Here is a 15,680-nt window from a genome sequence, read left to right on the forward strand (position 1 = left end):
ATAAAGTCTTCTACAAACAGGCCAAATACACACTGAAAAAGGAGATCAAAGTGGCAAAGAGGAAGTATTCTGACAAGCTAAGGAAAAAATGATCTTCCAGTGATCCTGCTTCAGTGTGGATAGGAATGAAGGATATCACCAGTTACCAGACACCATCCCCCAGCACTCTGGAGAATCAACACCTGGCAGACGACTTGAACAAGTTCTATTGTCGTTTTGAAAGATCACCCCACACCCGCCCTGAACACCTCTCCACACAACCATTCACACCTACAGCAACCCCCGTCTCCCCCACACCTACAATTCAAATCAGCTAAGAAGATGTGTGCCAGGTCTTCAGAAAGAACAAAAGAAGGAAAGCACCAGACCCAGACGGTGTGTCACCAGCCTGCCTAAAAATCTGTGCTGATCAGCTGGCCCCCATCTTCACACAGATCTTCAACAGCTCACTGGAGCTGTGTGAAGTCCCCTCATGCTTCAAACGCTCCACCATCATCCCCGTCCCAAAGAAACCCAAAATTACTGGACTTAATGACTACAGACCTGTGGCTCTAACGTCTGTAGCCATGAAATCATTTGAAAGACTGGTTTTGGCTTATCTGAAGGACATCACTGGACCCTTACTGGACCCCCAGCAGTTTACCTACAGAGCAAACAGGTCTGTGGATGATGCAGTCAACATGGGACTGCACTTCATCCTGCAGCATCTGGACAGCCCAGGGACTTATGTGAGGATCCTGTTTGTGGACTTCAGCTCCGCTTTTAACACCATCATCACGGAAACCCTTCAGAATAAACTAACCCAGCTCTCCGTCCCCATCTCCGTCTGCCAGTGGATCAACAGCTTCCTGACAGACAGACAGCAGCTAGTAAAGCTTGGTAAATAAACATCCAGCACTCGTACCATCAGCACTGGAGCTCCTCAGGGCTGCGTTCTCTCCCCACTGTTCTTCTCCCTCTACACCAATGATCGCACCTCTAAAGACCCCTCTGTCAAGCTCCTGAAGTTTGCAGACGACACCACACTGATCGACCTCACCCAGGACGGTGACGAGTCTGCTTACAGACAGGAGGTTAAGGAGCTGGCTGTCTGGTGCAGTTTTAACAACCTGGAGCTTAACATGCTCAAAACTGTGGAGATGATAGTGAACTTCAGGAGAAACCACCCTGCTCTCCCCCCACTCACCATCATGAACAGCACTGTGACTGCCAAACACGATGCATTAAGAGCCGGGGGTGAAAACTTTTTGAATTTGAAGATCAAGGTAAATTGTACTTAATTTGTCTTCCAGGAAACATGCAAGTAGCTTCTGTTGCTTCCGAAGGGCAGTACTAAATGGAAAAAAAATATATTTCTACAAAATAAGAAAAATTTGGGCATTTTCATTCTGTTCAAAAGTTTTCACCCCCTGCTCTTAATGCATCGTGTTTCCTTCTGGAGCATCAGTGAATGTTTGAACCTTTTTTAATTGTTGTGTTTGAGTCCCTCAATCATCCTCAGTGTGAAAAGGTGGATCTCAAAATCATACAGTCACTGCTGGAAAGGGTTCAAATATGCAAAAGATGTTGGAAAACTGAAGATTCTGCAAGACCTGGAGGATTTTTCTGAAGAACAGTGCTCAGTTTAACTGTTCAGAACAAACAAGGGACTCATGAACAACCATCACAAAACAAAAAAAAACAATTATAGATCATCCAGGTAACCACACACAGTATTAAGAACCAAGGGTTCCCAAACTTTTGAATGGGGTTATTTTAATAATTTCAGCTATTTTTTTTTTTTGTCTTGTGGACCATATGTTAACATCTTTTATGGAAAATATCTTACTCAGGACAGCACTAAATAAAAATAACATGCATTTTGTATGATCTCTCTTATTTTGTTAAAATTATTCACATTTTCACAAATTCTGCAAGGGGTTCCCAAACTTTCGCATGCAACTGTATATAAAATGCTATAAAAGATCATTAAAACCATAGCACTAATGACTGCCATCACTATTCCAAAGGATCCTGAATTCCGGTTGCTTGTTACCCTAATAATTTAATCTACTGTTATCCTCAGTTTGCCAAAAACATCTCTATTATGCCTAAATTACAGCATTTCATTGCTTTTACTGTCACGGGACGCTGCGAGGGTGCCGTGGAAAAGACGGAGTCTGGCTCCAAATGCAGGTAAGGCTCTCTTTTAATCAGAAACAAAAAGGCCAACACGGCACAAAAAAACAAAGTAGTAACGGACTGGGATACGAGACGGCAACACAGTGCATGTATCCCAGACCAGAGCAAACACTAGAAACAAACAGTTACAACCACAATTACAAATAATTCAACCAGGCCGAGTGGTGAAAGAGAGGAGACTATATAGTCTGTGGCAATGGGGAACAGCTGAGGGTGTAATAATGAGACAGGTGTGTGTAATGTGACAGTGTGTGTAGTTTAGAGGAGTGGAATCCGGAAGGAAGGGAGATGGAACAGGGAGGGAGGTGGAACAGGGGGAGGGATGGCGGGCCAAGGCCGTGTAGCGGAAGAGGGCCTGGAGACAGAGGTAGACACGGGTGCCAGGATGGTGCCGGCAGAGCAGGAGGCCAGGGCGGATAAGGTGGCTTCATCCAGGGAGGCTCGTGAGCGAACACAGCTGCCTCCGGAGGATCGTGAGCAGGCACCGTTGTCTCGAGAGGATCGTGAACGGGCATCCCGTCTCGGGAGCTTTGTGAGCGGACACCGCTGCCTCGGGGGAACTGTGAGCGGACTCCGCCGCTTCGGGACGGCCTGAGGCGAGCTCCGTGGCCTCAGCGGGAACAACAGCGGACTCCGCCGCTTCGGGAAATCTGTGAGCGGGATCCACCGCCTCGGGAGGATCGTGAGCGGGCATCCCCATCTCGGGAGCTTTGTGAGCGGATACCGCTGCCTCGGGGGAACTGTGAGCGGACCCTGCCGCTTCGGGAGATCTGTGAGCAGGCACCGCCGCTTCGGGAGGGCCTGAAGCGAGCTCTGCGGCCTCAGCGGGAACATCAGCAGGCTCCGCCGCTTCGGGAAGGCCTGGAGCGAGCTCTGCTGCCTCGGAGGCAACATCAGCGGACTCTGCCGCTTCGTGAAGGCCTGAGGCGAGCTCCGCGGCCCCAGCGGGAACATCAGCGGGCTCCGCCGCTTCGGGAAGGCCTGAAGCGAGCTCCGCTGCCTAGGGAAGGCCTGAAGCGTGCTCCGTGGCCTCAGCGGGAACATCAGCGGGCTCCGCCACTTCGGGAAGACCTGAAGCGAGCTCCGCTGCCTCGGGAGGACCGCAAGCAAACCGCACTGCCTGCACCGACATCAGCGGGGGTTCCCACATGCTGCGCATCAGCCCAGGACGCTCTGGAAGCGGGTGCGAGGCACTGGGCGCGGCCGACGAGGCCGCGGATTTGAAGGGCTTGGCCAGGCCTCTGTAAAAAAAGACCATGAGGCAAGTCTTCTCCATAGCCGCCCGCCGAGCCACTCCAATGAAGTCCCTGGCATACTCCTCCATGCTCTGGTCTCCCTGGCGGATGTTGAGCAACCTCCCTGCTGGACCCATATTTGCTGGTTGCATTCTGTCACGGGACGCTGCGAGGGTGCCGTGGAAAAGACGGAGTCTGGGTCCAAATGCAGGTAAGGCTCTCGTAAGTCGTGAGCCTAATGTTTAGAGAGTGGCCTAATGGTTAGAGAGTCAGACTCGTAATCCAAAGGTTGCGGGTTCGAGTCTCGGGCTGGCAGGGATTGTAGGTGGGAGGGGTGAATGTCCAGCGCTCTCTCCACCCTCAATACCACGACTGAGGTGCCCTTGAGCAAGGCACCGAACCCCCAACTGCTCCCCGGGTGCCGCAGCATAAATGGCTGCCCACTGCTCCGGGTGTGTGTTCACGGTGTGTGTGTGTTCACTGCTGTGTGTGTGCACATTGGATGGGTTAAATGCAGAGCACAAATTCCGAGTATGGGTCACCATACTTGGCCCTATGTCACTTCACTTCACTTCACGTAAGGGAGATGGTGACCTCTGGTGGAGAAGGGAAGAACTGCCGGGCCCGGACTCATGACATTTACAGGAGTAATTTCATTGGTCTTGGCCAGCTCGATTACTTTGTGCTTTTACAAAAGCCACTAATTATAGCTAATTAAGAGCTCCGGGAAGTGAAGTTTTTAATGCGTATTGTCCGTTTTAATTGTATAGAATGGCTTTATATGTGTGTGTGAGTTTGTATTAAAGTAAACTTACGTCCCTGGCTCTCACTGACTGCCCAGTGTGATTTAGGAGCCAAGCCGGGCCGCTGCTCGCTGTGTTTAATAGATCAGCCTGAAAACAGTGCCGGGATAAGAATCCTAAACGACTGCTTGTATTTTATGAGCCGTTTACAGACAAATGCAGGAGATGGAGCGAGGATGGGTTATATTACATATAAATATACAGCCTTCATAAAGCTGGATTCAACATGAACGTCTTATTAATGGATGAGTTATGCAAATATAAAGTTGTTGTAAGTGTGATTTGAGTAATAAAAGTTATTTACCACCAAGTGAATGCTTTTGTTTGTGCAGTTGTGCTCTTGAAACCAATTTAGTGTGTGGCATTAAAATTGTATGAACAACCACCATGATTGCTTTCCGCTGTTCTTATTGAGCTTTGATGTCGTCTCTGAATCTCCATCGTTGTTTAGAGCTTGGATTACTCACACGGGCGCTGTGATAATATAAAGGAAAGCCATGACAGTAGTTATTCCAAAGCAGCGGGCTCCCTCGAGTGATTGCATTAAATGTTTCCTCCGTCATATTTGTTTTAATCTTCATCCTCCTCCTCCTCCTCTCCCACAGTGTGGCATAATCTCTTTTGTATATCCGTGACTCATGTTTAAAATCTCAGAACCCCAGCGGTGGCTTCATCTATCAAGAAGGTTTCCGTGCCTAGGTGCTGAGAGATAATTAGGGCAGCTAATGAGTGTTAACTTCTCGCAGACTGTGCAGGCTATGCATGATAAGATGATGACGGCTAGTCCTGCATAAGAAAGTTCTCATGAGGACTCAAAGCTCAGAATGCCTCCGGTCTCCCTACTGGCCCTTTGTGAGTGTGTTTGGTTAACTAGCTGAGTTTTTCCTACTTGTCTGGCTTTTTTAGATTATCTGTCACTCTGTCCTCACTCTCATGTCTTATTAGTTTACTTTTAAAAGTTAATGGCAGTTTTTTTTTTTTTTTTTTTTTTTAGGAAAACAGAATGAAACTATTGATGACTCATCTTGCACTAAACAGATTTTGGTCCAATCAGAGGCTCTCCAAAATGAGAATGCCCCATCTCTAGTTGTAGTGATTTAGCAAGTGGGAAAACATTGTGTATTTTTTTCATTTATTTTGTTGATCATGTTAGCAAAATTAATATATCAGACACTAAATATAGGTAAAAAGCTGAATTAAATCAAAGATATATTTTAGCCTCAGAGTTAATTTTTGCTTTAGCCCTTACAGACACCATGAAATCAAAATGTTGGCTTTTCGCTTTTATGTTTTCTATGTATTTGTGGACTTTGGTTCTCACCATCAACCTGCCAGGGACTGCAGATGAAAATTAGCCTGAATGGCTAAATCTGTGCTGAGGGAAAGGGTATCAGAGTTCATAGTTACATCGGGAGCAAGTGCTAAATGTGTAAAGGTGTTTATTAGGAGAAGGGAATAACAGAAGTCAGGCATTTTTATGAAAGTCATAAGGGATTTTCATGTCTGTCTGCTAATTTTCTCTTTTCTTCCTGTATTCTCTTTCCCCAACTCTCTGTTTTCTCTCTCTTTCTATCATCTCTTGCACTGTTATATATCAGGCAGAATGAGATTATTTTGGCTGGAAGTCTTATAGTGAGAAAATGGCTCGAACAGCTACTTTATCTTGCTGATGTTATGTATTTGTAGTTCCTTCGTTTTCCCGCTTATTGTTTGTTCAGTTTATAATGAAGCCTCACTGTGAAGCATATTGCAACAAAATTGTGTAAACCGGAGGCTCGTCTGTATCAGTGAACTTTTGTGACTTCCTTCCCCCCTCCGGTATCATCTCTACATGCAAAGCCCTCCTCTAAAGCACATGACCAAACTTATCTTCCCTCTCTCACTTTATATCAATCCCTCTATCTGTTCTGAGAAGGTCTCTGAGGGCCTTTTATGCTGTGGGGTCCTCCTCCAAAATATGCAGAGCTCAGATTAGAACAGCACAGGAAATGACAGTGGCTATTCAGATCAGATACTGTATCAACTGAGAAACAGCAGTGACAGAACTCTGGATAAATGTGAAGAAAACCAAAGGGAATAAAGCGAAAAGAGCTGATTAAATAAGAAAACGAGAAAGGGAGGAAGACAGGAGTTAAGCTGACTGTTAAGCCTGTCAGGCCCCAGTCACATGTGCGGCTGAAGATTGCAGACGTGACTGAGGGGCGTCCAGGCAGATTTCCTATTTGGATCAGAGTGCAGCAACTGCAGCCCTGCATCAGCACACTAATTACTGACCTGAACCGTTTCTGTTTGTTTTGTAGTCTTCCTTTTCTGAGAAAAAAAACGAAGTTCCTGTCTCTGCTGTCAGAGAGAGGCAGAGAGAGTGAACAAGAGTTGTAGTGTCCTCGGACAGTCAGGCGCAGCGGGGTCATTTTGTTCGTATGCTGAAGGGTTGAAATTTTTACAGCTACTGTAAAGAAAACCGGATCCACAAGCGATAAACAGGTACTGATCTATTTTATTGTATGTGTGAAGTCTATGCTTTGTGTGTGTACGAGCTTAATTATAACATTGTCAACATTGTCTGTAGAAGAGGCCTAAAACTTTATTGACAAATATTATTGTTTTTTTAAATGAGTATGAACATAATTATCACAATTACTTATAATTATATTATATTTTTTATTTTATTAAGATTATTATATTGATTATTGTTATTACCATCATTCTTGTTATTTATTAATTATTTATTCAATTTTTCTAATTCTAAAAATGCTAAAAGTTCTTCCAGGTTGGTTCATAGTCATATTATTTCACCAGCAGTATAACTGGAGAATCACCGTCCATGACTTTGCTGTAGTTTTTTCTCATTCAATGTGGCCAGTGGGTAGTTTCCTGTGTAAGCGTGTGCATGCTTGCGCACAACACAGGAAACCACTGATTCAAAGGCCGTCCATTTCCCCTCCTTCCTGCTCTCTAAGTATTTTCCTCGGCGTGTGCCCGACTCTTCTCTCCTGCCCCACCACGCTATTAAAACTGACACATAAAGTTCAAAAGTAAGCTCTTGTGAATGCGGCTTTGATCTCTTTCTGTCTTTCTCTCTTTCTCACCTCTCTAATGTTCTGTCTGTTGATTTCTCTGTGTGGCTCTCTGGAGGGCTTCTGTTCTTCCTGACGAGCTTCGTTCAGTGTGCCTTCACAAATTAAAAGAGAGGGGAAAACCATCATTCGAGGAGTTGGTAGAAGAGGAAAAATGCACAGATAGTTTACATGGAAAGGGGCAATGGAAGATGAGATAAAGATCTGAAGGCACATTCCTAACCCTAAGTTTTAAACTTCAGCATGTAACTTCTCACTTGTGGGTGGACTTTTTGACTTTGGCCTGTAATCAACCACCTAGCAACCACCCAGAATACACTAACATTGTGGAAGTGACCTTTCCAAGCGCCACTCAAAATTTCTTCAGAAAACATAAAAAAACGAGTTGTAAAACAGTAGCCACAGAGAACACCACCCATAAAAATCACAATTTCATTATAAAAATGACTTCTACATAGGCAAACACCACTCACCATCATCTAGCAATGCCTTAGTACACACTTAGCAACACCCTTGTGAACACAATGAAGACAATTAACACAACAACCACAACAAACACCCTAGCAATGCCCTAGCAACTACCCACAACAATCTAGCATCATGGAGACAACCTTTGCATGGGCAAGCACCACTTACAATCACCTAACAACACCCTAGCAATCACCCAGAAATGGCAAAATCCAGTTGATAATTTTGCCTCAGGCAATCACTCAGAACACCCTGACATTATAGAGATGACTTCTACGCAGGCACGTAAGACTCACAGTCACCTAGCAACACGCTATTAACCGCAGTGAACACCTTGTGCACTTGCAACCACAACAGACATCCTAGCAACCCCCTAGAAATGGCCTGCAACTACCCACAGCAATCTTATGAATGTGCCTGCACCACTCACAATCACATAGCAATGCCCTAGTTACCAACCATACCACTCTAGTAACCACCTAAAAACCACAATAAACACCGTAGTAACGCCCTAATCACAGTCAACACCATAGCAATGACCTAGCATCTACTTAATCTAGCGTCATGGAGGTAACTTGTATGGGCAGGCACCACTCACAATCACCTAGAAATGCTCTAGTAACTGGCCAGACCACTTGAGTAACCCCCAGGTAACCATAATAAACACCCTAGTAATTAATTACAACCAACATCATAGCAACACCCTAGCAACTAGCAACAAATGCCACTTACAAGTACCTAGCAATATCCTAATAGCCTGCCAGACCACTCTAGTAACCACCTAAATATCATAAGAAACACCCTAGTAACACCCTAGTAATGACAATCAACACCATAGTAACCAACTAGCGATGACCTAGCAAGTACTGAAACAATCTGGTATCATGGAGGCAACGTGCATGGGCAAACGTCACTATCAATTGCCTAGAAATGCTCTGGTAAAAAGCCAGACCACTCCAGTAACCCCCTAGAAACCACAGTAAAAACCCTAGTAACGACATTCAACACCATAGTAACCACCTAGTAATGCCCTACTCACAGCAATCTAGCACCATGAAGGAAACTTGCATGGGCAAGCACCGCTCACAATCAGCTAGAAATGCACTAGTAACCAACCAGACCACTCTAGTAACCATCTACTAACCACAGTAGATACCCTAGTAATGCTGTAGTAATGAAAATCAACACTATAGCAAATATCTACTGTAGCAATGCCCTGGCAGCTGCCTACAACAATGTATGGTCTTGGAGGCGACTTTTGCACGGGCAAATGCCTCTCCTGCTTACTACTGTAAACTTTGTGTTTATGACTAAACATACCCACATATAAACGTGGTTCAGCATGTATTAATGTGTTTTAAACCACCTGCGTCTGAGTGTGTATGGAGAGTGAGTGTTTAATTTACTCTTAACCAAGACCTGATCTTGAGTGTCTGTATGGAATTAACTGATCGGCCTTATCGTAGACAACTCAGAAGAGAAACAGAGAAAGAGACAAAGGTCTTACTTTCAAACCCGTGTGATAAATTGTTCTGCCCCTGTGCCCGGCGCATGATGGATGTGTCTAATGCTTGCTGGGTGATGCAGGATTTGGGACTGACAGGTAGAGTAATAGTCATCTGAGAAGAAATCGATGGGGTTCATGGGAAATAAGTGCGATGACAATGGGGGCAGCTTGGCCTGTGCTATGTTTACTTTGAGGGATGGTTGCCCTCACACGCCTGCTGTGTTGCACCCATGAAGACAAACAGGCAGCAGGAGGTGATGGCAATGTTTCATTGAAGATGATGGAGCAGGGTGTCATAGGTGGATATTTATCCCTGTCATTTGGCGTGTGAGACAGAACGGTCGATCTTCACGGAGAGAAGCTCTCAATTGGATGCTGAGTGTTTTTTTCACAGACGAAAAAACTTGGTGCTTTTTTATAGTTGATGTGTAATTTTTTTGAATTCTATCCATCCATCCATCCATCCATCCATCCATCCATCTTTTGACTATTTGTCCGTCTAAAGACTCTGGTTTGTGTTATGCTGTTTGTGTGCAGGACAAGCGATGTGCTGAAATTGCCCATTCTCCATCACTGGATGTGTTTTTACCAGAAGATGAGGACAACCCTTACGAGTCAGTGGCTACAGCTGTCACACGCAAACCCTGCTCTCTGGACATCCACCTCCACAACGCCTGTCCTCGCAACGGTTAGTAACTTAAAATCAATGAAAACTAATAAAATCAATGAAAATCAATGAAAACTAAAATGATAAAAAAGCAGCATTCATACCTGTCAGAAAAATGCTTCATGCACCTCAATAAATTCAGCACCATTCAGTAAATATAAAACGTCATTATCAATGCATTTGTATTCCATTATATGAGGTATTTCCAGGTTAAACTAAATATTAAATAACAGAAAATGGGCAGGACTTTATTGTATTCTTTGGGAATTGATTAGATTGTGAAAGTGGACCTTAATACTACTACACTGTAAAAAAAGAAAAGTTGAGCCAACTTAAAATTTTAAGGCAACCCGCTTCAGCAGATTTTTTAGTTTTCTCAACTTGTTGTTTTAAGTTTATACAACAAAAAGCTCCTACAAAAATAAGTTGAGAGAACTCAAAAATCTGCTGAAGCTGGTTGCCTTAAAATGTTAAGTTGGCTCAACTTTTCTTTTTTTTTTGCAATGTATTACTACGGCTAATAATAATAATAATAATAATAGCATTCTTCTTCTTCGTATTATTATTAATAATAATAATGATAACCATCATAATTTATAATTATAATAAAAAATAATGTATACATATTTATGAATAATTTCTTCACTTCTCACAATCTACTAATTTTACAATAGATGCAATAATAATAATAATGATTCTTATTATTATCTAAATATGTATAAATGCTTCACAAACCATTTCTTAATATATTATATTATATTATATTATATCATATCATATATCATATTACGTGTAGCTCCAACCAGCTCTAAAACACCTGCCTGGAGGTTTATAGTAATCCTGAAGACCATCATTAGTTGGTTCAGGTGTATTTAATTGTGTTTGGAGAGTGGACAGCGGCCCTCCAGGAACTGAGTTTGACACCCCTGTATTATAACTTATCCCTAGTGAAAAATAAATATACTATTATACATTTATTTCATGTTAAGTATACTAAAAATACATTTACATATTTATGTACTTAATAAAAATAGCCTGCAGTTGTACGATTAGTGTACTAAACTGGTATACTAAAGTCTGCTAAATTGGAACAACTTATTTTGTACTTAATGTACTTTAATTATGCTGTAGTAGTGCAAATTTGAAATTTAAATAATATTCATGAAAAATGTAATGAAATTCAAAGAATATAAAGCATTATTCAGCTAAAAAGAATGGAATAAATAAAAGCAGTTGTTGTTGGAAAGTATGTATAAGGTTATACGTACTGTGTTGAAGCTTATAAAAACACCAATTGAATCACCACAAACATTTCTGAGGAAAAATATTAACTATAAGTGAACTTACACTTATTCTAAGTTAGATCCACTATTGTATGTTGTTGCCATATGGCAACACATCATAAAGTAATGTGACGAGTCGGCTGCCTCCCCCCTGTCCATCATCACCACCCCGTCCTGTATTCGCCGCCCTTCACCAGGCTCCCGACAGGAGTGGGTGTGTGAGAGAGGAGGGGCGCTGAAACAGCCAGGGCTGGCGGCGTGTGATGAGGCGCACCTGACATGAGTAGAGCCTCATCACCGCCGCCGTTTAAATGCCGAGCGCGCCTCTCCTCGGGAGACCGGTCTTTCCCCCGTGCATGCACGCACGCTGGTGTCCTCGTGGGTCCAGGAAGGGAGCGTCGAGGAGGACTGCCACACCCGTTAGGCGGCTGACGGGCCAGGATGCCGGGCCGCCGAATCCCCCAGAAGCGCCGGGATTTCCGTAGATGGACGAAGCCGCGCCAGAGACGCCGCCGCCACTCGCTCCCGGCCCCGAGAGGGGAGCGCGTGCGGCCACCGGACTCCGCCCCTTCCCTGGACCCTTCCCTCCTGAACACTGCCCTCCTACACAGCCCCGCAGCACGACGAGGACACCAGATCCCTGTTTATTTTGGACACTTTTCCCCCTTTTGGACACTTTATTTTAATATATTGTTTAATAAAAACCTCTCCGAGGCTTGACGCCACGCCCACTGTGTCTGTCGTTGGCTCCTCCCGCCACAGTACCTTAAAATAATATTTTGTTCCCTTTTTTTTTTTTTTTACAGCACTTCAAGTTAAGCCATTCCAAAAAAAAGAAAAAGAGTCAAATAATTTTTTTTATAGGTCTATCATAATGTGTGCGGTAGAGGGTTAAAGTTGTTAATGTTGTTCAAAGATCATACAGTCCTCATCAACAGTGACATTAAAACACATTTAGGCTTAATATTAAGAAATGCACATTGTGCACAAGTAGTACTTCAAATAAAGTTTAATTATATATTTTTTTAAATCAGTAAATCTCAATATGTCAGTATGTTAATAGTTTTGAAATATACTTTTTAATATGTAACTTTTTTTACTGGGGATATTCTAGCATATTGTAAATACTTCACAAATCAGCTGTCCATGCTTTATCTTTATACCAATAAGAACATGCCCCCCCCCCCCCCCCCCCCGCTCTTGTGGTAGTGTTTAGTTAGTGTAGTGCTGGGATGCCGCAGTTCTTTCCTCTGGTATCATTCCTGCGGTAAGGGTTAGGGTTGTCGTGGAAACAGCTTTAGCCTTACCCAGAGAGGTTGGTGAGTCACCTGCAAGTTGTCATGGAGACTCAATGAGCTGTGTTGCCTGTAGGCCAGTGATTCACACCTGATGCAGCCGCAGTCGCTGTTTATCTCGCAGACGACTCTATTAATGTAGCAGCACAGTCCTGCGGGACTTCACTTCATCTGTGTGTGTGTGTGTGTGTGGGTTTTATGAAACTATTTCCTGTGTTACTGTACTGTAACCCTCTGTTGGTGCTTGTGCGGATGTTTGCGTGAACATTTGTGGATTTTGACCAGCTCTATTTTTGGCCTCTCGATATCTCCACAAGCATGAAATCACAGCTTGCAGGACTCTTTTCTCTGCCTGATTATAGTCAACACTGCAGGAAAGCACAGGACCAATCAAAACACTCGGTATATCCCAGAATAAATAGAGATGCTTGCACATCACCGTTATGACGGGATAATCACTGTGTTGGGTTGAATGAATTCATGGTCTCCAAGGACAAATTTTGCATTGCAAGTGCATTTTGATTTCATGTTGCCTAAAGGCGAAGTTTGCAGTTTTTCTCATTTCTGTCACAGTTGAATGTGCAAGTAATAAGAGAAACAGAAATATGTGCTCATAGTTCACCTCTCTTGGCCATATCCTGTGTGAGTCTATGCAAGAATGTTAACCATGACTGGTAAATAATGACTTGCAACCAACAAAACAATTGTGAAATGTTCGGTAAGACTAAAGCAATATGTGTTGAATTTGAAAAGATCATGGAAGATGATCATGAAAGCTAACTTTTAAACTCAACAGGCAACAGGAAACAAGGTGGTAAACTAGTTAACTGGCTGTTGTCCTTTAGGTGCCATCTAGGTAGCCGATTCCACCCAGCTTTTGCAACAGTATTGTGTTATGTTGCACGATCAGACTGACTGTGTAGGATTTGCTGAGGATTTATTAAGTGACAGCTTTTCAAAAACAGGATTTAGGTGGAAAGAATCAAGACGTGGCTCAGCATAAGTCCCGTTACATCTGCTTTGGTGTGTCTTTTCCTCTTTATTTATCTCTTCTGTGTCCCTATCTTCTGTCTGTCCCCTCCTTTTCTTCTTCCTCTTTTTTTTGACTTAAATGAGCAAGTCGTGCTCAATTACGGTCACATGTGATGAGCCTAATGTAAGACTGTTGTCCAGTATGTGGCCTCAGATCACAGTGGTTCAAGCAACGACAGAAAGACAGAGATGGTGGATAAAAAACAAAAGAGGAAAACGTCTGCGGAACAAAAGAAGGCTTACACCGGACATGACAGTTGTCTTGTCGTGGTCTGTCTACACCGGATACGACAAAGCGACCGTTGAAAATCATTTGAAATTTGTGTCAATGTGTCATAAATAGAACACGGCAGCAGTTTTCTGTCGAAGATTTGTCGTGTCGCGGCACGGCATTCAGTGTAGACAGCATCACTGATTATAATGAGTTCTATAGTCCGCCCGTGTCCAGTGTAGACACGGTGTTACAATAAAGCAAGAAGTAGGACCCGTGTAAATATCAGATCAGCTTTCCAACGATAGGTGAGTAACATTGGTTTTGCTTTGTTTCACAGAACTAATCATTACCGTACGTATGTGTGGGGCGGAGCTATCAAAATAGGGGCGAGACCCTTTTGGGGTAGGGGTGTGTTTGTTTTGGTGATTTCAAATGTCAACATTGGCTTCCAGAAATCACTTACCCCAACTTTAAAGCTGCAGTCCGTAAGTTTTGCCTCTTCATCTCTGTTTGAAAACCTGGAATTGCAGCTGTGTGTGGAATTATCTTGCTCGCGTGGGCTGTGCTCTGGCACGGCTCCAGCGCAGATTAATCTGATTTTTTGAGGTGAATGTGTAGCTGTCAGTCACCGCACCGGTGTGGATGTTTACTGTACTTCGCAATCACAGATTCAGATATCTTGGAATAAATGACCCATTTTCACCGTATATTGCCATCTGAACAAGTAAGTAACTAGTCTGGCACGTTTGTTCTGACCAACTGAGGAAAAGTGCAAAGTATTATTATTGTTATACTTTATTCTCAAATTATTAATGTTAACAACATCAGCATTTCGTGACTGTGAGTATAGTGTGTATTAGCGTGTAGATTTAAATTTATGTACAGTCTAATATCTAATTGTCCTACCATTCGAATTTCATATTAAGAAATTCTTTTAACTCAAAAAGCAAACTATGCTCCCTTCAATCTGGTTTTCTTTCAAATACAAATCTTGTGTAATCCCAGGCTATCTGTAATCAGAAGCACATTTAAAACTGGAATATTATTTAATTTCATTCACATGTGTTTCATAAACACATAATCCTTTCTGGATTACAATCCGCCATCAAAATGATACATTTAATTATTCTAGCTGCTGTGAGAAAAGGCTATAAATGATCCACCACCTGCAGGATCCTCACATGCGAGAGCCTAATAGCCGGGGCAACTTCTTTATGTTTACAGACATGACGTGATGACACAGCAGCATGCTCAAATTTCCCGCGAAAACCTTCCCATTCCACTAAAATTAGAAAACATTATTATAATCTTACCGTTGTGAATCGGGCTAAAGTAAGGCGATAGTTTTGAACACTGGCTGGTTATGTACTTCCTCAAATATTGATTTCAGATCATTTTTAACCAAAAAAAGTTATGGACTGCAGCTTTAATTTAGAATTTGTTTGGTAACTTTATTCAATTTCTGTATATTTTCTACCTGTTGAAGGGCACAGGAAAATATGACATTTATTATAATGGGTTTATATGAAGATTGTTTTAAGTTCACTTAAATTAGAAGTTGTTATTTTTAAAGAACAATACATGTAATTGATAACTCTCAATTATACTGTAATGTTGAATGGCTGTAGTCAATAGTTAAATATTAGTAGAAAAAAATATTTCATAGCGACATCGGTATCAGTCATACTTGCCCTCAAAAGATACCATTAAAAATATTCAAAACATACTGTCTTTGTTGTTTCTGCATTAATTTGTAGATTGTGAAATTATTGCAATATAAAAGTATATTTAAAAACAGTAATGTTAGGCGGGATTATTCGTGATTAATCGCAATTAATTTCAGAAAAAATGTGCTATCAATTTTGTTTAATCAATTTGACAGGACTAATATAAATACACACATATATATATATATATA

The 15,680-nt window shown here is 42.6% G+C and overlaps 1 protein-coding gene across 6 annotated transcripts in view; it reads left to right on the forward strand.

The window, feature by feature from the left end:
- Positions 1-15,680, forward strand: part of LOC306861409 (ankyrin repeat and sterile alpha motif domain-containing protein 1B-like) — a gene marked incomplete at its 5' end in the record, with an annotated part of 177,726 nt that overhangs the window by 66,666 nt on the left and 95,380 nt on the right. For all 6 annotated transcript variants that reach the window (XM_079403636.1, XM_079403639.1, XM_079403637.1 and 3 more), the window contains one exon: positions 9,809-9,959. In XM_079403636.1, coding sequence (XP_079259762.1) covers positions 9,809-9,959 — 151 coding nt within the window. The remainder of the gene's footprint in view (positions 1-9,808; positions 9,960-15,680) is intronic.

The sequence above is a fragment of the Barbus barbus genome (assembly GCF_936440315.1).
Source record: "Barbus barbus genome assembly, chromosome: 42".
In the NCBI taxonomy this organism is placed as follows: domain Eukaryota; kingdom Metazoa; phylum Chordata; class Actinopteri; order Cypriniformes; family Cyprinidae; genus Barbus; species Barbus barbus.